Source organism: Seriola dumerili, unplaced genomic scaffold (genome assembly GCF_002260705.1).
Source record: "Seriola dumerili isolate Sdu_G_001 unplaced genomic scaffold, Sdu_1.0 BDQW01000079.1, whole genome shotgun sequence".
NCBI lineage: Eukaryota > Metazoa > Chordata > Actinopteri > Carangiformes > Carangidae > Seriola > Seriola dumerili.
The window spans coordinates 1,394,423-1,411,661 of NW_019174334.1; the positions used below are offsets into that span (position 1 = coordinate 1,394,423).

At 41.0% G+C, this 17,239-nt stretch overlaps 1 protein-coding gene across 1 annotated transcript in view; it reads right to left on the reverse strand.

Moving 5' to 3' along the window:
* The window catches only part of cunh8orf34 (chromosome unknown C8orf34 homolog), a 55,775-nt gene that overhangs the window by 30,628 nt on the left and 7,908 nt on the right, over positions 1–17,239 (reverse strand). The window contains exons 2-7 of the mRNA XM_022744341.1: positions 12,832–12,976; positions 12,546–12,677; positions 10,364–10,483; positions 10,093–10,121; positions 9,030–9,193; positions 5,707–5,873 (exon numbers count right to left, since the gene is read on the reverse strand). Of these exons, the coding sequence (XP_022600062.1) occupies positions 5,707–5,873; positions 9,030–9,193; positions 10,093–10,121; positions 10,364–10,483; positions 12,546–12,677; positions 12,832–12,976 (757 nt within the window). The remainder of the gene's footprint in view (positions 1–5,706; positions 5,874–9,029; positions 9,194–10,092; positions 10,122–10,363; positions 10,484–12,545; positions 12,678–12,831; positions 12,977–17,239) is intronic.

The window sequence follows — 17,239 nt, forward strand, 5'->3', positions numbered from 1 at the left end:
TGTGCAGCTGAAATGGGTTCAGCTACAACCCTCCCACTAGGTCCCAAAACTAATAATAATGTCCCCTCTTCTAAACAGAATTCTTTAAGCAGAGTAAAAGTAGATAAGGGTGAAACATTATTGATCATGTTATAACTAATTTTTCATCACACCTTAAGAAGATCTGAGTTTGTCTTGCTACAATTAACAATATACAAAATTAATTGTAGAAAAAAAAAAGTGTAAAATCACACAAAAGTAGATTTTGGGTTTGTCCATGAAATGGAATACATCCACCAAGGATGACGAGAACAGCAACTTTACAGTGGGGAACTGGCTAACTCGTCTCATTAACTTACCATAAAATAACACTGCAAGGCCAAAAACAGGGTGTTTCTCCCCACACAGTGAACTCAGCTTGTTTCTTATTTCAGATTAGTATAAAATTGTGGTCCCACTGCCTAGCGAAAGCTAAAATCTTGATTTTTCCGTGGTTTTACAAGAACATGTGAGTCATATTCATTTTCAGTATGGTTTCGACTGTGGTAAATATTAAGCACAGAACTAATGAAAACAACTGGGAAAACACAGTGCCATCACTGAGAGCAGCTAGAGAATCAATAAGACTTAACCTCTATGCTGATTTTATTTTCTCTTTTTTGGAACAATCTGAACAAAACAAATCAATCTTAAGCCATGTATTTGGTTTTTATAATTGTATTCAATCTGGAAGACCTTGGCTAGTAGTCTTGTAAACCATTCTAAGTCGATCTTATTATATTCTCATAAGCTCCTTATCCAGGTGCTGGCAAAAAGACACTTAGTTTGGAAAACCCTTCTGCTCAATATGGAAATGGGGATTAGTTGCTAACTTTCGTTTGTATCTTCTAAGCCTGCTTATATTACGCATCTTATTCTCTCACAGAAGTTGTAGTTGTTACACAGGACAGACTAGATCTCCTTTCCTACGTCCATTGTGGTTAGTGTTCCTCATCCTTCAGAGGTTTGGACACGTAAACATGACTAATCACTCCCATTTGTGTTAGTGTGGATCTTTCTGTAACAGCAGCAAATCAACACAACAAGGAGACTAACAGCCAATTAGCAGGAGTGATGAACAAAGCTCCGCTCAACTGATAATACAACAAGTACATGAAGAAACGACTGACGTGCATCTGGAGTTAACATATGTCCCTTTGGGATGAGTGTCTTTAATCAGCATTTCATGGTACATGAGTGTGTGTGCGTGTGTGTGTGTGTAAAGAGAGATGTTGGAGAAGATGAGATATGTGTAGGTACATGAAAGTAAATCAGTGTCTTTAAAATGTGTTTGAAGCATTTAGTTGCACAAAAAACTATCATAGTGCTGGATACTTGCAAAACAATCCAAAAACATAATTTTAATGCTCTGTCTTATACGTGCCAGATTAGTGAAGTGTGTGATCACTGCACTGTAAGAATGACAGCCAATGCATACTTTGCCAGGTTACCCAAATTCAAATGTACTAACCTGACACTAATAAGTTCTAAAATACTTTTTCTGGCCCTGCTCAATGTGTCATAGCAGTTGTAATACTGTATTTGAGCCACTAGAGGTCATCCTAAGCAAATGCTTAAATAGATACCAGTCCTCCAAGAATCTCTGGTACTGTAGTGGTGGTTGTATTGCTGCATGTGAAAGACCATAAGGGGCAATAACGTCATATGCAGCAATGCACCATATAGGATGTGGGGAAATTAAGATACAAGAGAGCTCAGAAATGGAAGTTAATTATCAATGTTAAACATTTTTATGAAAAATAGAAAAAACTGTGCCCTCTTACTTTGGGTAACTGTAAAAACACATGTACAGAACATGTTACTTGTGCTATGTCATAGAATTTCCTTAACATTTAATCCTCTGATTAACTAACCCATTTGAGAGACCTTGAGCAAGTTATAGAATCCGACTGAGCAGCTGACCATACATTTTTATCTACATGTAGACAGCAGCAAGTAAAAAGATAAATATCTCCTTCAGGGATCAATAAACTATATATATATATATACATACACACATATATACACACACACACATACATACAAACATACAGAAGTATCACTATTCCTACCAAGGATCATCAGTCATCTTTGGCATGCATTTGGTCATAGGTGCAAAATTTGTGCCAAGACCCTCTCTCCCGGGGTTCATTCATTTCTACAAGCCCACCAGGCCACCACATGCTGCATGTTAGCATTACTTTAATCAAGTCTACAGTAGTGAGCCAGGCCATTCAGAATGACAGTCAACACAGTAGCGCTGGTCCCTGTGGAGAGCACCATGACCAGGCCTTGACAGAGACTCAGCGATGACCTTGCTGCATTACTTGCTTTGAATTACGGCCCTGGACTGTAGTGTAAAAGCCACAGGGGGAATATGCCTGAGTTTCAGAGCTATGATCAAGGAGGGCCATCACAGACCATCAACATCCTGCTTTATGGCTCTATTTATCAACATTATATACTGCTGCCCTGGGTGATGACTGTGTTTGGCTAGTAACAAAGGAAAGGAAAACTTGGTGTTATTGTATTGTCTCCTACTAATCAGAGGAGCACAGTGATATAGAACAGTTAAATGTAATTAAGGTGCACATGTACTATGGGAATAAAATCAATTCCCTTCATAAATGTTACACTGTCTCACAATACCCGGCCTACAATAAATCTGAAACACACAATCAATTAACAAAATATAATAAAAAGTATAGAATTTATCTTGGTGGCACTGAAGCAGAAATAAATTTAAAACAACTCTTAAAACTTGTAGCTGCTGAGGCAGAGCTGGAACCTGAGCCCTCTTAGCTGATTTGACAGTCTGTGTTGGTGCTCAAACACTCAATTAACAAATTGGTCACTTGGTCAAGTTGATCACAACTTTTTCAACTTTTCAGACAAAATGGGCACATTTCATACACCTTTTGGTCCAGGTTATCTTGAGATCAAAGAGTAATTGATATTTTATATGTTTAATGAGCAATTAATTTTTTTTTAAAAATCGGTAGTTTTGAGAGTAAGAACAATCATTTGTTGCAGCTGCACTCTGTGCAACCTGTGGGCCTGCCGCCACACATCAATGAAGAAATGTGACCCTGTGGATGACCCTGATGAAAAGATCTTGCTAACAAGCAGAAGTGCCTCAGTGCATTGACAGCAGAGCAGTGAGTGAAGGCGTACATAGATTGTGTGTCACCACAGAGCAGCAGCGCTGAGGAGATTGGAAACTATAATTGGGGGCCCATGTTGCAGTGGGAAATAAAAAAGAGCAAGTTGTGGGGTTGCTATTCCTCAAAGTGTCAGAGATTTCTTAGCTAACCAGGGTGAAAGCAACACTGAGTTTCAACAATTAACATTATGATAGATTCTTTTACAGAGCTACTGGTGCAATAAATCCTTGAAGTGATGCTTTGATTATAAAAACCTTTGCCATGCACCTTTATAGCAGCTGTTGTGTGTGCATATGTTTATATGACCTTCCTTTACAGTAGTGTTACTATGCAGGAATAAGGTAATTTACTCAAGAGAATAACCCCTGCAGGTAAAGACTGCTACACAGCAAAGACAAAGTGGGAAGAATGAGTAAGAGACAAACAAAGAGTGCACTTTGCCTTACAAAATATTTATGTCAACAAATCCAATTTGCCACCAGGCACTACATCCTGTCACTGTACAGACGGCGGATGAGCTATCAGACCCTCCACTGTATGAAGCTGTCAACAAGACACTCTATTCACCCCCTTTGTCACATACTCTCATCTCAAGTCAGGACATGGTATGACCGACATGAAGAAATGTGAGCATATACACACACACACACAGACACACACACACACGAATGCGTATGCACTAAAATAGCATCTGAAAGGAACTACTTTGTTATTCTCCAGTTGTCAGAGTGAATACCTAGACTCAGTGGCTGAGAACATCTGGCTAAACTATGTAAACAGGAAGCATAGTTTCCCTTAACAGCTACTACTAAAGTGCTCTTCAGTACAGAACATAAACTGATAGCTGCTTTGCTCATTGAGCCCTCCAGTCACTGCATACAGTAAATATGTTTCTACAGGTCTGCATACATGCATCTATTCCAGTCCTTTAAAGATGTCCCCTATACTTTCCCACCACTTTCATTTGAATGGTTTACTTTTCCTCAAATGCAGAGTAATCTTCTCTTTCAGTGAGTGCTTTTCCACTTTTACCAACATGCTTTTCCACAACTCCCTGGGTAGATGTGTGCTGCATGGTGCTTTTGATGCATACAGCCAAAGAATGTAACTACAATTATATTAGCACAACGTCAATTTAACATCTTATATGCCTCTTCTGTGATGAGTCCAAATCACAAATGTTGGTGCATTTTTGGTGTGTCTACAAAAAAGGCAGTAAAACTTTATACAACTAATACAACTATTATTGTTTTATTTAGATATTTGTCCTTTTTATATTCAAAATCTCCTTTTTAACTGGAAAAACATATTTGACCAGTTATCCAATACAGTATCTAATTGCAAATAATAATTCCTTAACCACAGGGTACATCAGACATATTTGTAGGTAGCTGTGTTTTTAGCAGTGTACTCCCTTTCCTTCAAACAGCAGCTAAAGATGTGATCCTGCAGTCGCAGGATACATTTGATTCTCTTCATGTCCGATCATGTTAAAAGTCTGACACCACTTTGACATTCACTTGAATAGGAAGGTGAGGTTCAGCCAGAGCTGTGGGAGTTATGCAGCAATTGTGTTACATGTCCACTAAATTCAAGATATAGGCAAATTTAATTCAATCATTTACATTATTTTACCCCTTCTAAACTACATGGGTTTAACCCCAATCTTTAATCTGCTGTTTCAGATGTGGTCCCGTAGAGGGCACTTTGCTTCATTCCACTTGGCAGTGCAGTAAACTACAAAGTCTTTGGCAGGGGATCTGTGATACTTTATCCAAAATTCATGGAATTACTTTCCCAATGGATCCCGAGATATGCCTTTTGGGCAAACTATCAAAATCTAATCTTACACATAGTCATTCCATTAAGCTTGCAGAAATCCTATCGGCCACTGCCAAAAAATGTACTGCAACGAAAATGGAAGTCAGATCTCCCATTGCCATTTTGATTGCGGCTCTCAGAAGTGAACAATTGCATACCCCGGGAAAAGACAACTTACATGCTAAGGAATAAGATTTTTTTTTTTCCTCTAAAATATGGCAACCTTTTTATCAATTTACATGGAGAACCTCGCTTCTCACATGACTGAAAGATCATCAGCATGGTCTCTATAATTTCACCACACCATTCGATTGATAGCTAACCTCTCTCTCTTTTTTGTTTGTCTTAATTTATTTTATTGTCAGTACAGTTGTGTACATGTACAGTGAGTGAGTGATTCTGTATGGTCAATTTGTAGCTATAGTATCTGGTTTATATACTATATGAAGTTAAATACTCACTAAAGGTGAGAAAACAGGTGTCTGCCAGTCTGGCCCATAAGCAGCTCAGTACTATGATTAATGGCAATTCCATATAAACTCTGATTTAATGGAATGCAGCTGCATAAAAAAAAAAAAAAAAAAAAAAAAAAACAACCTTCATGTTGATTCAGTGAAGTGCAAGAGTACAACACAGTTTACACATTACAAGTCGTGTCTGTGTATGTAAGTAGGTGGTGTAAAAACAGGCTACAAGACATTACCCAGAAGCTCCATGGCATCGTCCTCGTCCTCAATCTCTTCCTCTGCAACAGAGGGGGCCGGGCTGTGGACTGAATCAAAGGAGTCCTGGGACAACATGGCTGCCAGGAGCTTCTTATGATGCTGCTGCTGTTCCCTTAGCCCTTTGCTCTTTGTTTCCATCTTCAGGCTGAGGGAGACATACAAGAGAGGAGGCAGGGCTTAAGAGGAGCAAATATCTTTTACAATACCTTTGTTCCTATAGTAATTGCATCCGCTTATCCTTTTCTTCTCTGGCTTGCATCTAAGCAGACTCAGGCTTTCTAGCAAGTACAAAATGCTGCATTTGCCCCAGCAGTGTGCAGATGCATGACTGCATATAAAGTGTCTTTCACCACTGCTTGCACTTGGCAGCCATTCCATGGTTGTTAGGGATAAAATAGCATACAGTCATTTCAAGTGCCATGCAAGTGCAGTACAACTTGCTGTAAATGGATAGCAGGAAGAAGATAAGGAGGGCTAATGGCTCTGACATGAGCAACAGTGCAATAGTTATAGCGCTAAGCACAAACCATTAGCAGTAATCTTTAGTATTTTGACTTGAAAGCTTTCCCTGTAGTTTTTTTTTTTTTTTTTTTTTTTTTTTTTTAAATCAGTAGGAAAACCAATCAAATCCAAAAACACAGATATGCAGGAGAAGTTAGCTACTGCTTTAATTTTTAAATCATTTAAGAAAAGCAAAGGAAGGCATAGACACATATACATGGACTGTAATCATTTTAACGCTTTAACTTTAAATCATAAGATATTTAAAGAATCAGAATCACTTGTTTCTAATCTCATACTGAATGGGAGTGTTGCTCTTTTCAGCACTCCCATTAGTTTGTGTTTACATTTTATCTTTGTCTTCATACTCAACTATTTATTCTACCATGAAAGCTTAGGCTAACATTTACAACACATGGTAATTTATAACATTAGCTGCTGTTTGCCACAGGATGTAGCTATGGAAATACGCCATTTCTGCTCAGTTCATTCCTATCAGCATTAGCTAATAGCGCGGCTGTCTCCCAGGCTGTTTTCAATTCAAAACAATACATGCAAAAACATTCCCCTTCATACTTCTTTTCCCACTAGCTTTGTGTGTTTCTCAGGTGAAATTGGGTTATCTCTGTCTGAGCCTGGAACATGGAGAATGGAAGACAAATTGCCAAATATTGTCTCCAACTCCTATACAGTTAAATATACTGATACAATTGTAGAGGCTGACTTCTGCATTACCTCTATATTGGAGAAATTAATTTCCATATCCCACTGGCTGAGCGCTTGGATTAGAGAGCCGGAGTATTAATTTGATGCTAATCTCACTTTAATGACTTCTATTTACAGATAATGGGAAGGGGTCATAGGATGACAGATATTTCTTCATCCCCTCTGTATGGTCTTTCTCTGATAATTAGATCCGCTAAAACGAGCGAGGCAAGCTGTTTGGTGTGATTCTGCACATTTGCCGTTTTCCACCGTTGTCTAGTCTTAATCTAAACAAACATTCTTTGGAAGAAAGATTCAAATTTTTCTATGGTTGCAAATGAAGTATTTTCAAGCCAGAAAGTAAACTTTAACAGTGTTGCAGAGGCGAAAAAGGAAGAAGCTGTTTGAGTATCTTGTGTGGTATATGTTTTATAATGCCGTTTCACAGTATTATAGTCTCATATCCTATATTAAAATCTTTAGGTGGTGTGATCCAGTCATTAAAGAAAATATGACCGCAAAATAAAACAGGAGTATGGCTACAAAGTTAGCTTCCCCTACCTCCTTGTTCATCACCATCTTCCTCTGCTATTACAATAAGTGTTCTGTATCTGTGCTGTTGAGAGGATGAATATAGGAAGATAAAAGAAGAGGACAGAAGTTCATCTTAAAGCTCTGACTGCCACTGGATGAGAAAGTCCCATCAGACAGACTCTGTCGTAACAAGCCATTTCCTTGAATATATTTCTGCCACAGCTGCAACTGATTTCCCATGTGCCCCTTGTATTTATCCTTCTAGACTCTGCAGTCGTTCATAGAGTCACCAGCACCTGTCAACTCTCCTTACGGTCCTCAGTGACAGGTGGGCTGGAATGAGCGACAGAAGCAAGAAGATCAAAAATGAAAACAAACTTACCAAGTAAGGAGTTTTTCTGGAGTCTGAAAGTGTATGAGCACCAGAGGAGGTTGGCCTATTAAGGCTCAGACGGGACTTTAAGAGAGGGCAACGCTGGTCTTTGCCAGTTTTCCACTCACCCAGAGTGGTCATTTTTAGCTCCTCTTACACAAATTATAAACTTAACCAAATCCTAGAGTTAAGAGTAACTTGATCTGGAATTGATTAGCTGTGATACCTTACACCACACTGTAACCTTCAGCTGAAAACTGCTCCCAATCCCCAAATTGAATCTGAAGTGGGAGCAAGATCCCAGTAAATGCAATTAAAAGGAGTTGATATAAGTGATGTATCAAATGAGCCAAGTACTCCTCAAGGTAATGGGAGGAGCTGGGATTATTTAGGGATGATGCGCCATCCCAAACACACAGCAGCAAGTTTTTTCTCACGCTCCTCATAGGTGAACACAAAACATATCACTTATATGCACACACACTGAGCAGTGAGCCCACACACATCCCTATCTCCCAGCTCAGGCTTCTAACTAAGTGATTTCTCCCTATAATCCACCCATACAGTAACCTAATGAGATTAACACTCTGTGTATGTCAGCTCAGGCCCGCACATGATTTATGGTTTTATATCCGATCCTCCTCTAATTAGTCACATCAGCAGCTGCAGTGCATGTGACACACAGACACACACGGAAAGTCACATGTTACATTACACATACAGAGCAATACTAACATCTGGCAAGGAAGTCCAAGAGGAACCAGGCTGTTTGGTAGCTGCACAGTTTTGCAAACACATGAATCAAAAAAAGAAAATGTGAAAAAAAAAAAAAAGATTCTTAAGAGGGGGAGAAATGATTTAACAGTTCAATACATGACGCAGTTATATTGTCAAAGACAGGCCATTTCTCAAGTAACAAGCACAAAATTCCTTTGGCCTTGAGCGCACAGAAATGAGGTTAGCTTTAATTTGAAATTGGGTTGAAGCAGTATCATGGCAAGCATGTTTGATCGCGCCTTTGAAATGGGATTATCAAACCCATTCAGATGGGCATTCCTCAGGCAGCAGGAGCCACAGTTAGAAGTCTACCTCCTCATTTTTAAAAGAGCCAACAATAGCTTTGTCAAATTTCAAACTTTTTTTTTTTTTTTGTATTCAAGTGATTCACACACACGCGCACACACTAACCTCCCAGCAGGGCTGCTGTCTCCACTCCAGCAAACTTCAGTTTTGGCCCGGGGGACAGGGGGATGCAGCATTTCAGCAGCTAGTGGATCTGCGTCTTCTTCCTCACGACCAACCCACTCCCCCACCACCCGAGGGCGCAACACTGAGTTATACCCTCCCAAGTTCTAAAAGAGCAACACAGAAAGATTAAGGGGCAAGACAACAAAGATAATGAGATGCAGATTTGAATGAAAAGGGGTACAGGAGAAAATGAGTCAGAGAAATGATATTAAATATTTTCTTAACACTGCACTGCAATTTCAACGACACTGAGACTATGTTCTTCAAAATAACAACTGTGTCTGTTCTTAGGTAGGATTTTAAAAAGCAGCACAATATTGTCTGAGATCTGCCTCCTAAAGCCAGCCAGCACACACTTACAGCTCAATACAAAAAGGCAAAGACACGTCTGCTCGTCTTTCACTAAATCCAGGATAGTATCGAATTCTATTGTGTCTGCATGATCAGAGCAGGTGTTTCGTATTCAATCTGTCCTGTCCCACGGAAAAGAAGGAAAATCTCTGGGCTCAGAGCCAGGGGCAGTGAGCATGTACTGCTGCACTGAGCAAAAAGTGAAGTCCCTGTCAAAACATATGCTGCGATTCTCATCCAGACCCCTCATTTCAAAATCGTTCTGTGTCCAGCCTGAGCAGCTCTGTGCATGTCCAGCCCGGGCAGACACTGCACTATTGTGCTGGGAGAGAATTGGGGCCAGGCAAGGACAAAGACAGAGCTCAGACAAAACTTTGCGAGTAAGATGCACAGTGAAGCAGCAAAAGGAGAAGGAGAGGGAGATGGAGGACATGCTCACTGAAGTCACATATCACTCCCATGAGATAGCAGTTCATCATCAGAAAAAGAGCTGTGCTGCTCTGTCAACCAAGTGGAAGTTACGAAACACAGGTTTTACTTGATGTAGTGAGAGCAATGCTGCAGAGCGATGAGCGACGCAACCGTTTCCGCGTAACTTTAATGTCAGTGTGTATATGAGTTTATCAAAGACTGCAGTCTAGTTAATATCTACCTGGTCGAGCTCATCAGAGACGGCGATGCCTGCAGAGGGAAGAAAAAGGTTTAAAGCACAGAGAAGCATCTAATGCAGTTCAAAATCCCAGCTTAGACTGTTTCTGAGCTTAGCGGTGAGCTTGTGAGATCAGCTGCTCGATCCGTTTTCCTCTCAGGATTTACAGTGACATTTACAGAAAGGTCTACACTTAAGTTCTGTATGTAAAGATGTATAAAGAGCTTCTCAGTATTGTGTAAAGCATGCACTCTGCTGAGCTGCAGCTACTCACTCCGTGACAGGCTCTCCAGGGCCTTGCCCAGCTTCTTGCTCTCCTGCAAAATGTGGTTGAGCTCGTCGAAGTCCCGACTCTCCCTCCAGTCCCAGGATGGGTACTCGACTGACCGCGGCACTGAACATCGCAAACACAAACACAAACACAAACATACAATATTCGGAGAGCACTGGAGATAAATAGAGTTTGAATTTTCTGTTAACAACAAGAGTAACTCTGAGCAAATATTCCAAAAATAACACCTGAAAAAAACGAACCATACTGTAATTTAATATGTAAACACCACAGCTTGATGTGGCGGTTACATATTGCAGCAGTGGAACAGAAACACTGGCAGAAAAGTCAAGGTGTCTCTTCCAGAAGCGCAGAGCTCACTGGCCAGAGGCCAGGGGACAGTGTCTGTCAGTCTCTTTGATTAACACTCAAAACAACTCAAACAGGAGCAGGAAATGACCCACATACTGTACTGACACCCTGCCCACGTCCTCTGGCAGTATCCCTCAGCTTATATATGATAGTTAATTCATAAACTGTTAGATTCAGCCATTATTTATAAAAAAGGCAAGAGCAATATTCCTTTATAGGCGGGGGATTACTTGTAGTTCCTCCATATCTAACATTCTTATGCTCTCTAACACATCTGAATTTGAATTAACATGAAAAACCAGTGGGCTATGAGGAGATGCCAAACAAATGTACTGGTTGTCCTCTCAACTACTTGCCACTGTTCACTGCCTGCACAGACACGTCGACTAGAATATTATGCAAATGATTTTTGAATGAATTTCAAGCATGTTTGAATGAAACATATGTGTTGACGGGTGCAAAAAAGTGAGCATCACGCCTCTGTTCGCGTTTGCACACACACACACTAGCAGTCAAATAAATAAACTAGCTAGTGAATATTTGACAGCGCTTCTGCTACAATCTGCCTTCCTCTACCCTTGTTTACCCTGACTAAGCTCCCTGGCATTGTAACAGCCATAAACATAGAGCAAATGTCTCTGCCAAATACAGGAAAAAAAATATATATCTTTCATTACTTCCGGCTAAGAGCGCCTTTCAGTCTCTCTGCTCTGCTCTGTGTGTTGTGCTGCTGCAGCAATGGGTTGTGCCGTGTCTTAGATAAAGGGTTAAGCATTCAATTCCCACTAGGGCTGCCCATTAAAGCATCAGTCAAATAGAAGTAAAACCAAAGCACATTAACCCTTTGCCAAACTGTACACAGAGAGGAGGAGCCTTCATGTAACAGTGAAGGATTCTTTTTGATATTAGTGGTATATTTATAACAGCTGTTGTGTTGTTGTCGCTACTTTGTACAATAATGATGAGAGGTAGTTCTTTTGATTTAAAATTTTCATGAGCCCTGCACACCGAAACACCTTTGCATGTATTTTTAATAGGATTTGACTTTAAATGCAGCTTTGAAGGCTTCTTACTCTGAAGGGGCAACAGCAACGCCGCTAATGCGCCTCACTTAAGTACACCTCTGTGTGCTGAATGGGGCTCACTTTATTCCGACTTCTCCGTCTCACTTGTTTTCTTTGACTCACTCCATGCACTCATCTCGACACCCATTTCCTTTTGATTGTGAGCAATTCTCCAACCGAAGCCTAAAATAGACATGGTCTGGCAGTGACAGAGCACAATGTTAAATTATTGAAAGAGTCTATGGCTCTGCTTGCTCCCCATCTGACCTAGCCTCATTGTCTCGAGTGCCATACTTCATTCTAACATCATAACTGTAGTAATTTATTACAGAGCTAAACGTTATCACCAGGAAAATCTTCTCATCTGCATCCATTCTGCATTAATGTGAGAACTTTGTGAAAAGTTCATTTTTACAGTGTGTAGGAGTGCAGCAGTAACTGTATGAAAAGTGGCACTTTATTACAAACTCATCTGCAGGGCTCTGAGAGGCTGGAAGGCCAAAGCTGGACTGCACACTGTGACTAACTTTAATTAGATATAATTATATCAAATTAAAAATGGAGATTAAAGCCAATGGAGCGTGTAATTGGGATACTACCGATACAACAGGTAGCTAAACTGTGCGGTTTCATATTCTGTAGTGGATTGTATGCGTCTGTGTGTGCAACAAAAAAAAAAAAAAAAAGGAGAAAACTTAGCACTTAGCCAAACTTAGAAAAGTGCAGATGGTATAAAAAAGGAAACTCACAAGACTTGGATTCTGGTGAAGGAGGAGAGATGCTCGAAACAGCCAGGTCACTCTTGGATTTCTTCGGTTTCTTTGGGTGAATTTGCCATGGCTTCTCATAGCTGCTGTACTCCCTTCGAGTGTTTTTGCTTTCTGTAAGGAGAGACGGTCACAATTACTGTTCAGAACCCCTTGCGATGCAAATTCTTGAGAGTAGAAATGGAGGTCAAGTACGTATGTACAAAGACAAATGCCTTATTCTGTATGTATGTGTAGATTATGCATGCTTGTGTTCGTGTGCACTGACCTGGGGAGCTCTGTGCCCACAGTGCTGCGGAGCCAGAGAGAGCTCTGTGCAACTTGCCAGGGCTGTCTTGCTTGGTCTGCAGGTGATCAATGAGAAAAGGGATTGGATGGTCTGGAGTCTCAGTTATCAATTTGGTCATCAACTCCTACAGGAGCAGAGTAAAGCAGAGAGCGGTTAGACCAACGTGGTACTACAAAGGGAGAGAAATAGAATGGCCAGTGGAGAATCCCACCATGCTGAAGTAGAGACAATCAATCCCTACAAGCTGTATAGGTCCTGTTTTGTAGCTGACTTGACTCTAAAAAAGGGAGAATAGGTGAAAACAACTGGCCAAAGTGGTTGAGATAACTCCCTTGCCTTCAATGTAGTTGCAGGAATTTTCTACAGCTAGTTTCAATATTGCTAAAAAAAAAGTCAAGGCAAACAAGACAACATGTCCCCAAAGATGGGAGCACTTCCCTTCTATATCAATTAGTAAGATACATGTCAGCAAGCTCCATCAAAGTCAGATCAGTCTGTCAAGACTCACGGACGAACAAGTAAACAAACACTGCAGACTTTGGGCAATCAGTGCATTTTTAAAGCGATGCTATGAAGCGAAAAGGCAAATCCGTTCCCAGATATGTCAAGAAATGAGCAGCATTTAATATCCTGGGTCTGATGGAAGAACAGGCAAATATAGAGATGGACTGATCATGACTCAGTGATGGCACACAGAAGCTTCCGATTTCAGTACTGGGAATAATCATGTCACTACAATGAGGAAAAAGACACCATTATTTCATTCCAACTGGGAGATGACTTGCCTTCCAAAAATAGATTTTGACAATTATTGGTAAACATGTAATTATTAAAAAGACACCGAGCACTATGAGAACATGAAAGGTGAAATATTCAGAAAGTTTATTATATTATGAGGAGATGAGTCAATTGCTCATAGGAGAGCGTGACAAATTTAACTGACAAAAGGAAAGCAGCCAAAAAGAGGGAAAATACTGCAGAAGGTGGAAAAGAAGGAAAGAACACAGGGAGTCACAGTAACAGGTGCTGAGGGTAGAGGCCACATCTTACTCTGCATGCTAATTCAAAATCCTTCAAATGCATGATGGGAATTCAGTTTCAAATGCGCCAATCATGCCATAACTAATCATGTCCTATGTCTGAGCTTTGCCAACGCTGAGGGATGGGAACACACTGACATGGTGAGGTAAAACTACAAATGCAATGTGAAAAGCATTGATCACATTCTGCAGGATACTGAAAACTACTTTTGGCACCAAAGCAAAACTGTTTTTTTTTTTTTGTTACAGCTGGAGGGGGAATAATTGTCCCTCTGAAGCTGGTGTGTGATGTGAAACGAGTACATGTATATGTGTCCGTGTGTGTGTGTGTGTGTGTGTGTTTGTTGGCATTATATGGCATGAGAATGAACTCCTTTTGACCAGTCTGAGTCAGTCACAGCAGCTGTGGCTGACTTCAGGATGACTGCTGCAGAGAAGCAAAGAAAGTCATTAGTGGACTGCAGTGAATTGGTGATGTAATGTAATGTATGGAGAGAATGAGTGCGTGCATGTGTGTGTGTGTGTGTGTGAGACTGCAGGTTTTGTGTGTGAGTGGCACATTTACATGTGTAACTGCAGCAAAACAAAGTCATGTAGTCCTATGCTTTGATGGCTGGTTTGCGTTTGCCCTTGTGGACATGCTCATGTATCTGTATGTGTGTCTTTCTTTGGTGGGGAGGGCTACGGGGAGACAGCCGTGTGTGTATTATAGCTGGCTAGCCTTGGCTGCACTGTGTGTGCTCAGAAAGCTAATCAGGTAATTGGTCAGGGGGACATTCCTGCCCAGCCCCAGTGTCTACAGCAGCTCTGACAGCAAACAGCATGTGTAGGAACAAACAGGGATCGTGCTCAAATGTTTCACTGCAGACTGCAGGTGTAAGAATGGAGGAACCCCACACCTCTGCCTGTGAGAGATAAAGTTGAAGTGATCTACAAGAGAAATAGTCACATGAGAGAATCCTGTAAGAAAATAAACAGCACATTAAGATTTTAGAAAAGCATCTCTCCTCAAAACTGCGATGGATTTCTGTGGCCAGTGTCTAACAATTATAAACCACTAAACATGCAAAGATGTAAAAGTTGTAATTACTGCTTAGTAGCTCCTGTGGGTAATTTAACTAACCTACCAACAGGAGGTCTATAAATGAAGGTTGTAATTTGGTAGATTACACAGGAAGCCCAACTAGCAGAACTCCGTTAACTACCCCGGGGGTTTCCAAGTCTTAATAGTTTTTTTGTGGGGAAGGGGTAGAGTGAAGGATGTGCACTTCCTTTAATGGATGGACTGCCGAGTGTTGATTTTCAGGATTGTTTCTCCCCAGTGGAGGCCGCACATACGGATGTGTAGAGAGGATAACACATGAGTTGGAAGCGTGAAATAAACAGCGGCGAACTGCAAAGACAGATGGACAGATAGCGTCGACCCTGGGGACTGCGAGAGAATGGCAGCACATGCGGGTAACATCTGCATTCTGCCCACGTCTGTTCTGTAAAACTCTCTCGTGCCAACATATATCGATTGAATATCCTACAGAGCGTTTTGCATCTATGACACAAGCTGCTGAATGAGCTAATGCACCTTTGTACCTTCGTGTCCTTCAACATCTCCAATATCATCATAAAAAAAAAAAAAGACTTATTATAAAAGACATATAAGAAACTGATCCCACTGAATCTGCACGGTGGATAAGCATACATTACATAACTCACATATAGAGCAGAGCAAGGTAACTGTATCCTACACTTTCTATGGTAATGAGGTGTTTTAAATAATGTGAGTCATGTTTGAGGCGCTCTTGCAGTTTGACTGGTAATCATATTTTCTTTCACAGGAGCCATAGTAAGATGTACACGAAAATTTGGGTCAACATTTCTATGTACAAGCAAACTTTAATGCTATTTGGTTTGGAGTGACTTGCATCAGCAGAACAGCATCCTTAGCATATGTTATGTGTGTGTGCATGAGTGTGTGAGAGAGAGATAAAAGACAGGCAGAGAGTTTCAGCATCTGTATCGGTGTTCTATAAGCAGGCCAATAGGTGGCATGAGCAACTGAGACATGCCGTCCCATATCTGTGCAGAGCCGTTGTCAGGGCGAGATATCTGTACGCCCCCAGGCAGTTTGGTTCGGCGGTGGCTGTCAGCCAACCAAAAGAGACCCGTGTCCTTGGAAGCTCTCAAGGACTCCCTCCGGGTACAGTGACAATCATGATACTCTCACTGACGCTCCCTGCATCTCTGCAACTTAAACAAACTCCCCAAACTGACAGCGGACAGAGTCTGAGAGAGGAGGGGCCGGTAAACAGGGGAAGTTCTGAAGGTCATACATGGGTGGTAGATTAGAGAGAGACATCCACAGAGAGAGTTTCACGGGGGAATAAAATGGGGAGGGGGGAGGGGGGGGGGGCATTAACAGGGTGGTGAGTAACAACAAATCCCAAGTTCAGTCTCTGGTGACAGAGACCAGCCTCCCTGCTTAAGTGTCCTTATGAGTTCCATTTCAAAATACAGGCACTTTTCTCTTGTGGGAATCAAAGGAGGTATTATAAAGAAAGTCCATGAAAAGTGCACAGTAAAAAAAAAAAAAGAAAAAAAGAAAAAAAAAGAAAAAGGGGATTGAAAAAAAAGAAAATTAAAAAAATCAGATATCGTCAGTTGATGCAGCTACATAAACTCTACTAGCGACTTTGCCTCAGCTTTACTTTCTCACTGGGAAAACTGCGAGCTGATGAATTTCCACCTCAGTTGCTGCCGACTCCTGGTGGATTGTGAGGAGTCACTGAACCACCGGCACACAACACTTCCTCTGCTTGGGCCAGATTTCTATCATGTCTGTGTTCCTGGGAGGCAGTAATATACTATATATATATTTACAATATATTTTTTCCTTGTTAAAAAATAAGCATCAACCTCACATCTTTTCTTCACGACTTGTTCATGTAAATGTAAATGCAGCCACACTGCTCTTCCAAGATTCCCAACAGGGCTCCCTGTCGCCTGTACTAGAGGCCAGTGGCTGCCATTGATTTACCTGCCATTTGTCAGTGAAATATGGCAACGCAGAGTTATATCACAGGGTATTTAAGGTGACGTCTGTGTGGCTGCCCAATGGTCTTCATATACAGAAAAGGTCATTATTGGAAAAAGAAAAAGAGAACAGCGTGATGAGCCTGTTTAGGTGAAGATGAGAAGAAAGGGAGAGAAAAGATGCCACTGGAAGAGATCCAGACCTTGAATAAGAGACAAGAGCAGAAGAGGAGACCGTAGGAGAGGCAATGTCACCTAACCAGGCTGGCACTACCAGATAATACTCATCAGGAGGAGATGCTTTTATCTGCTTCACTCAC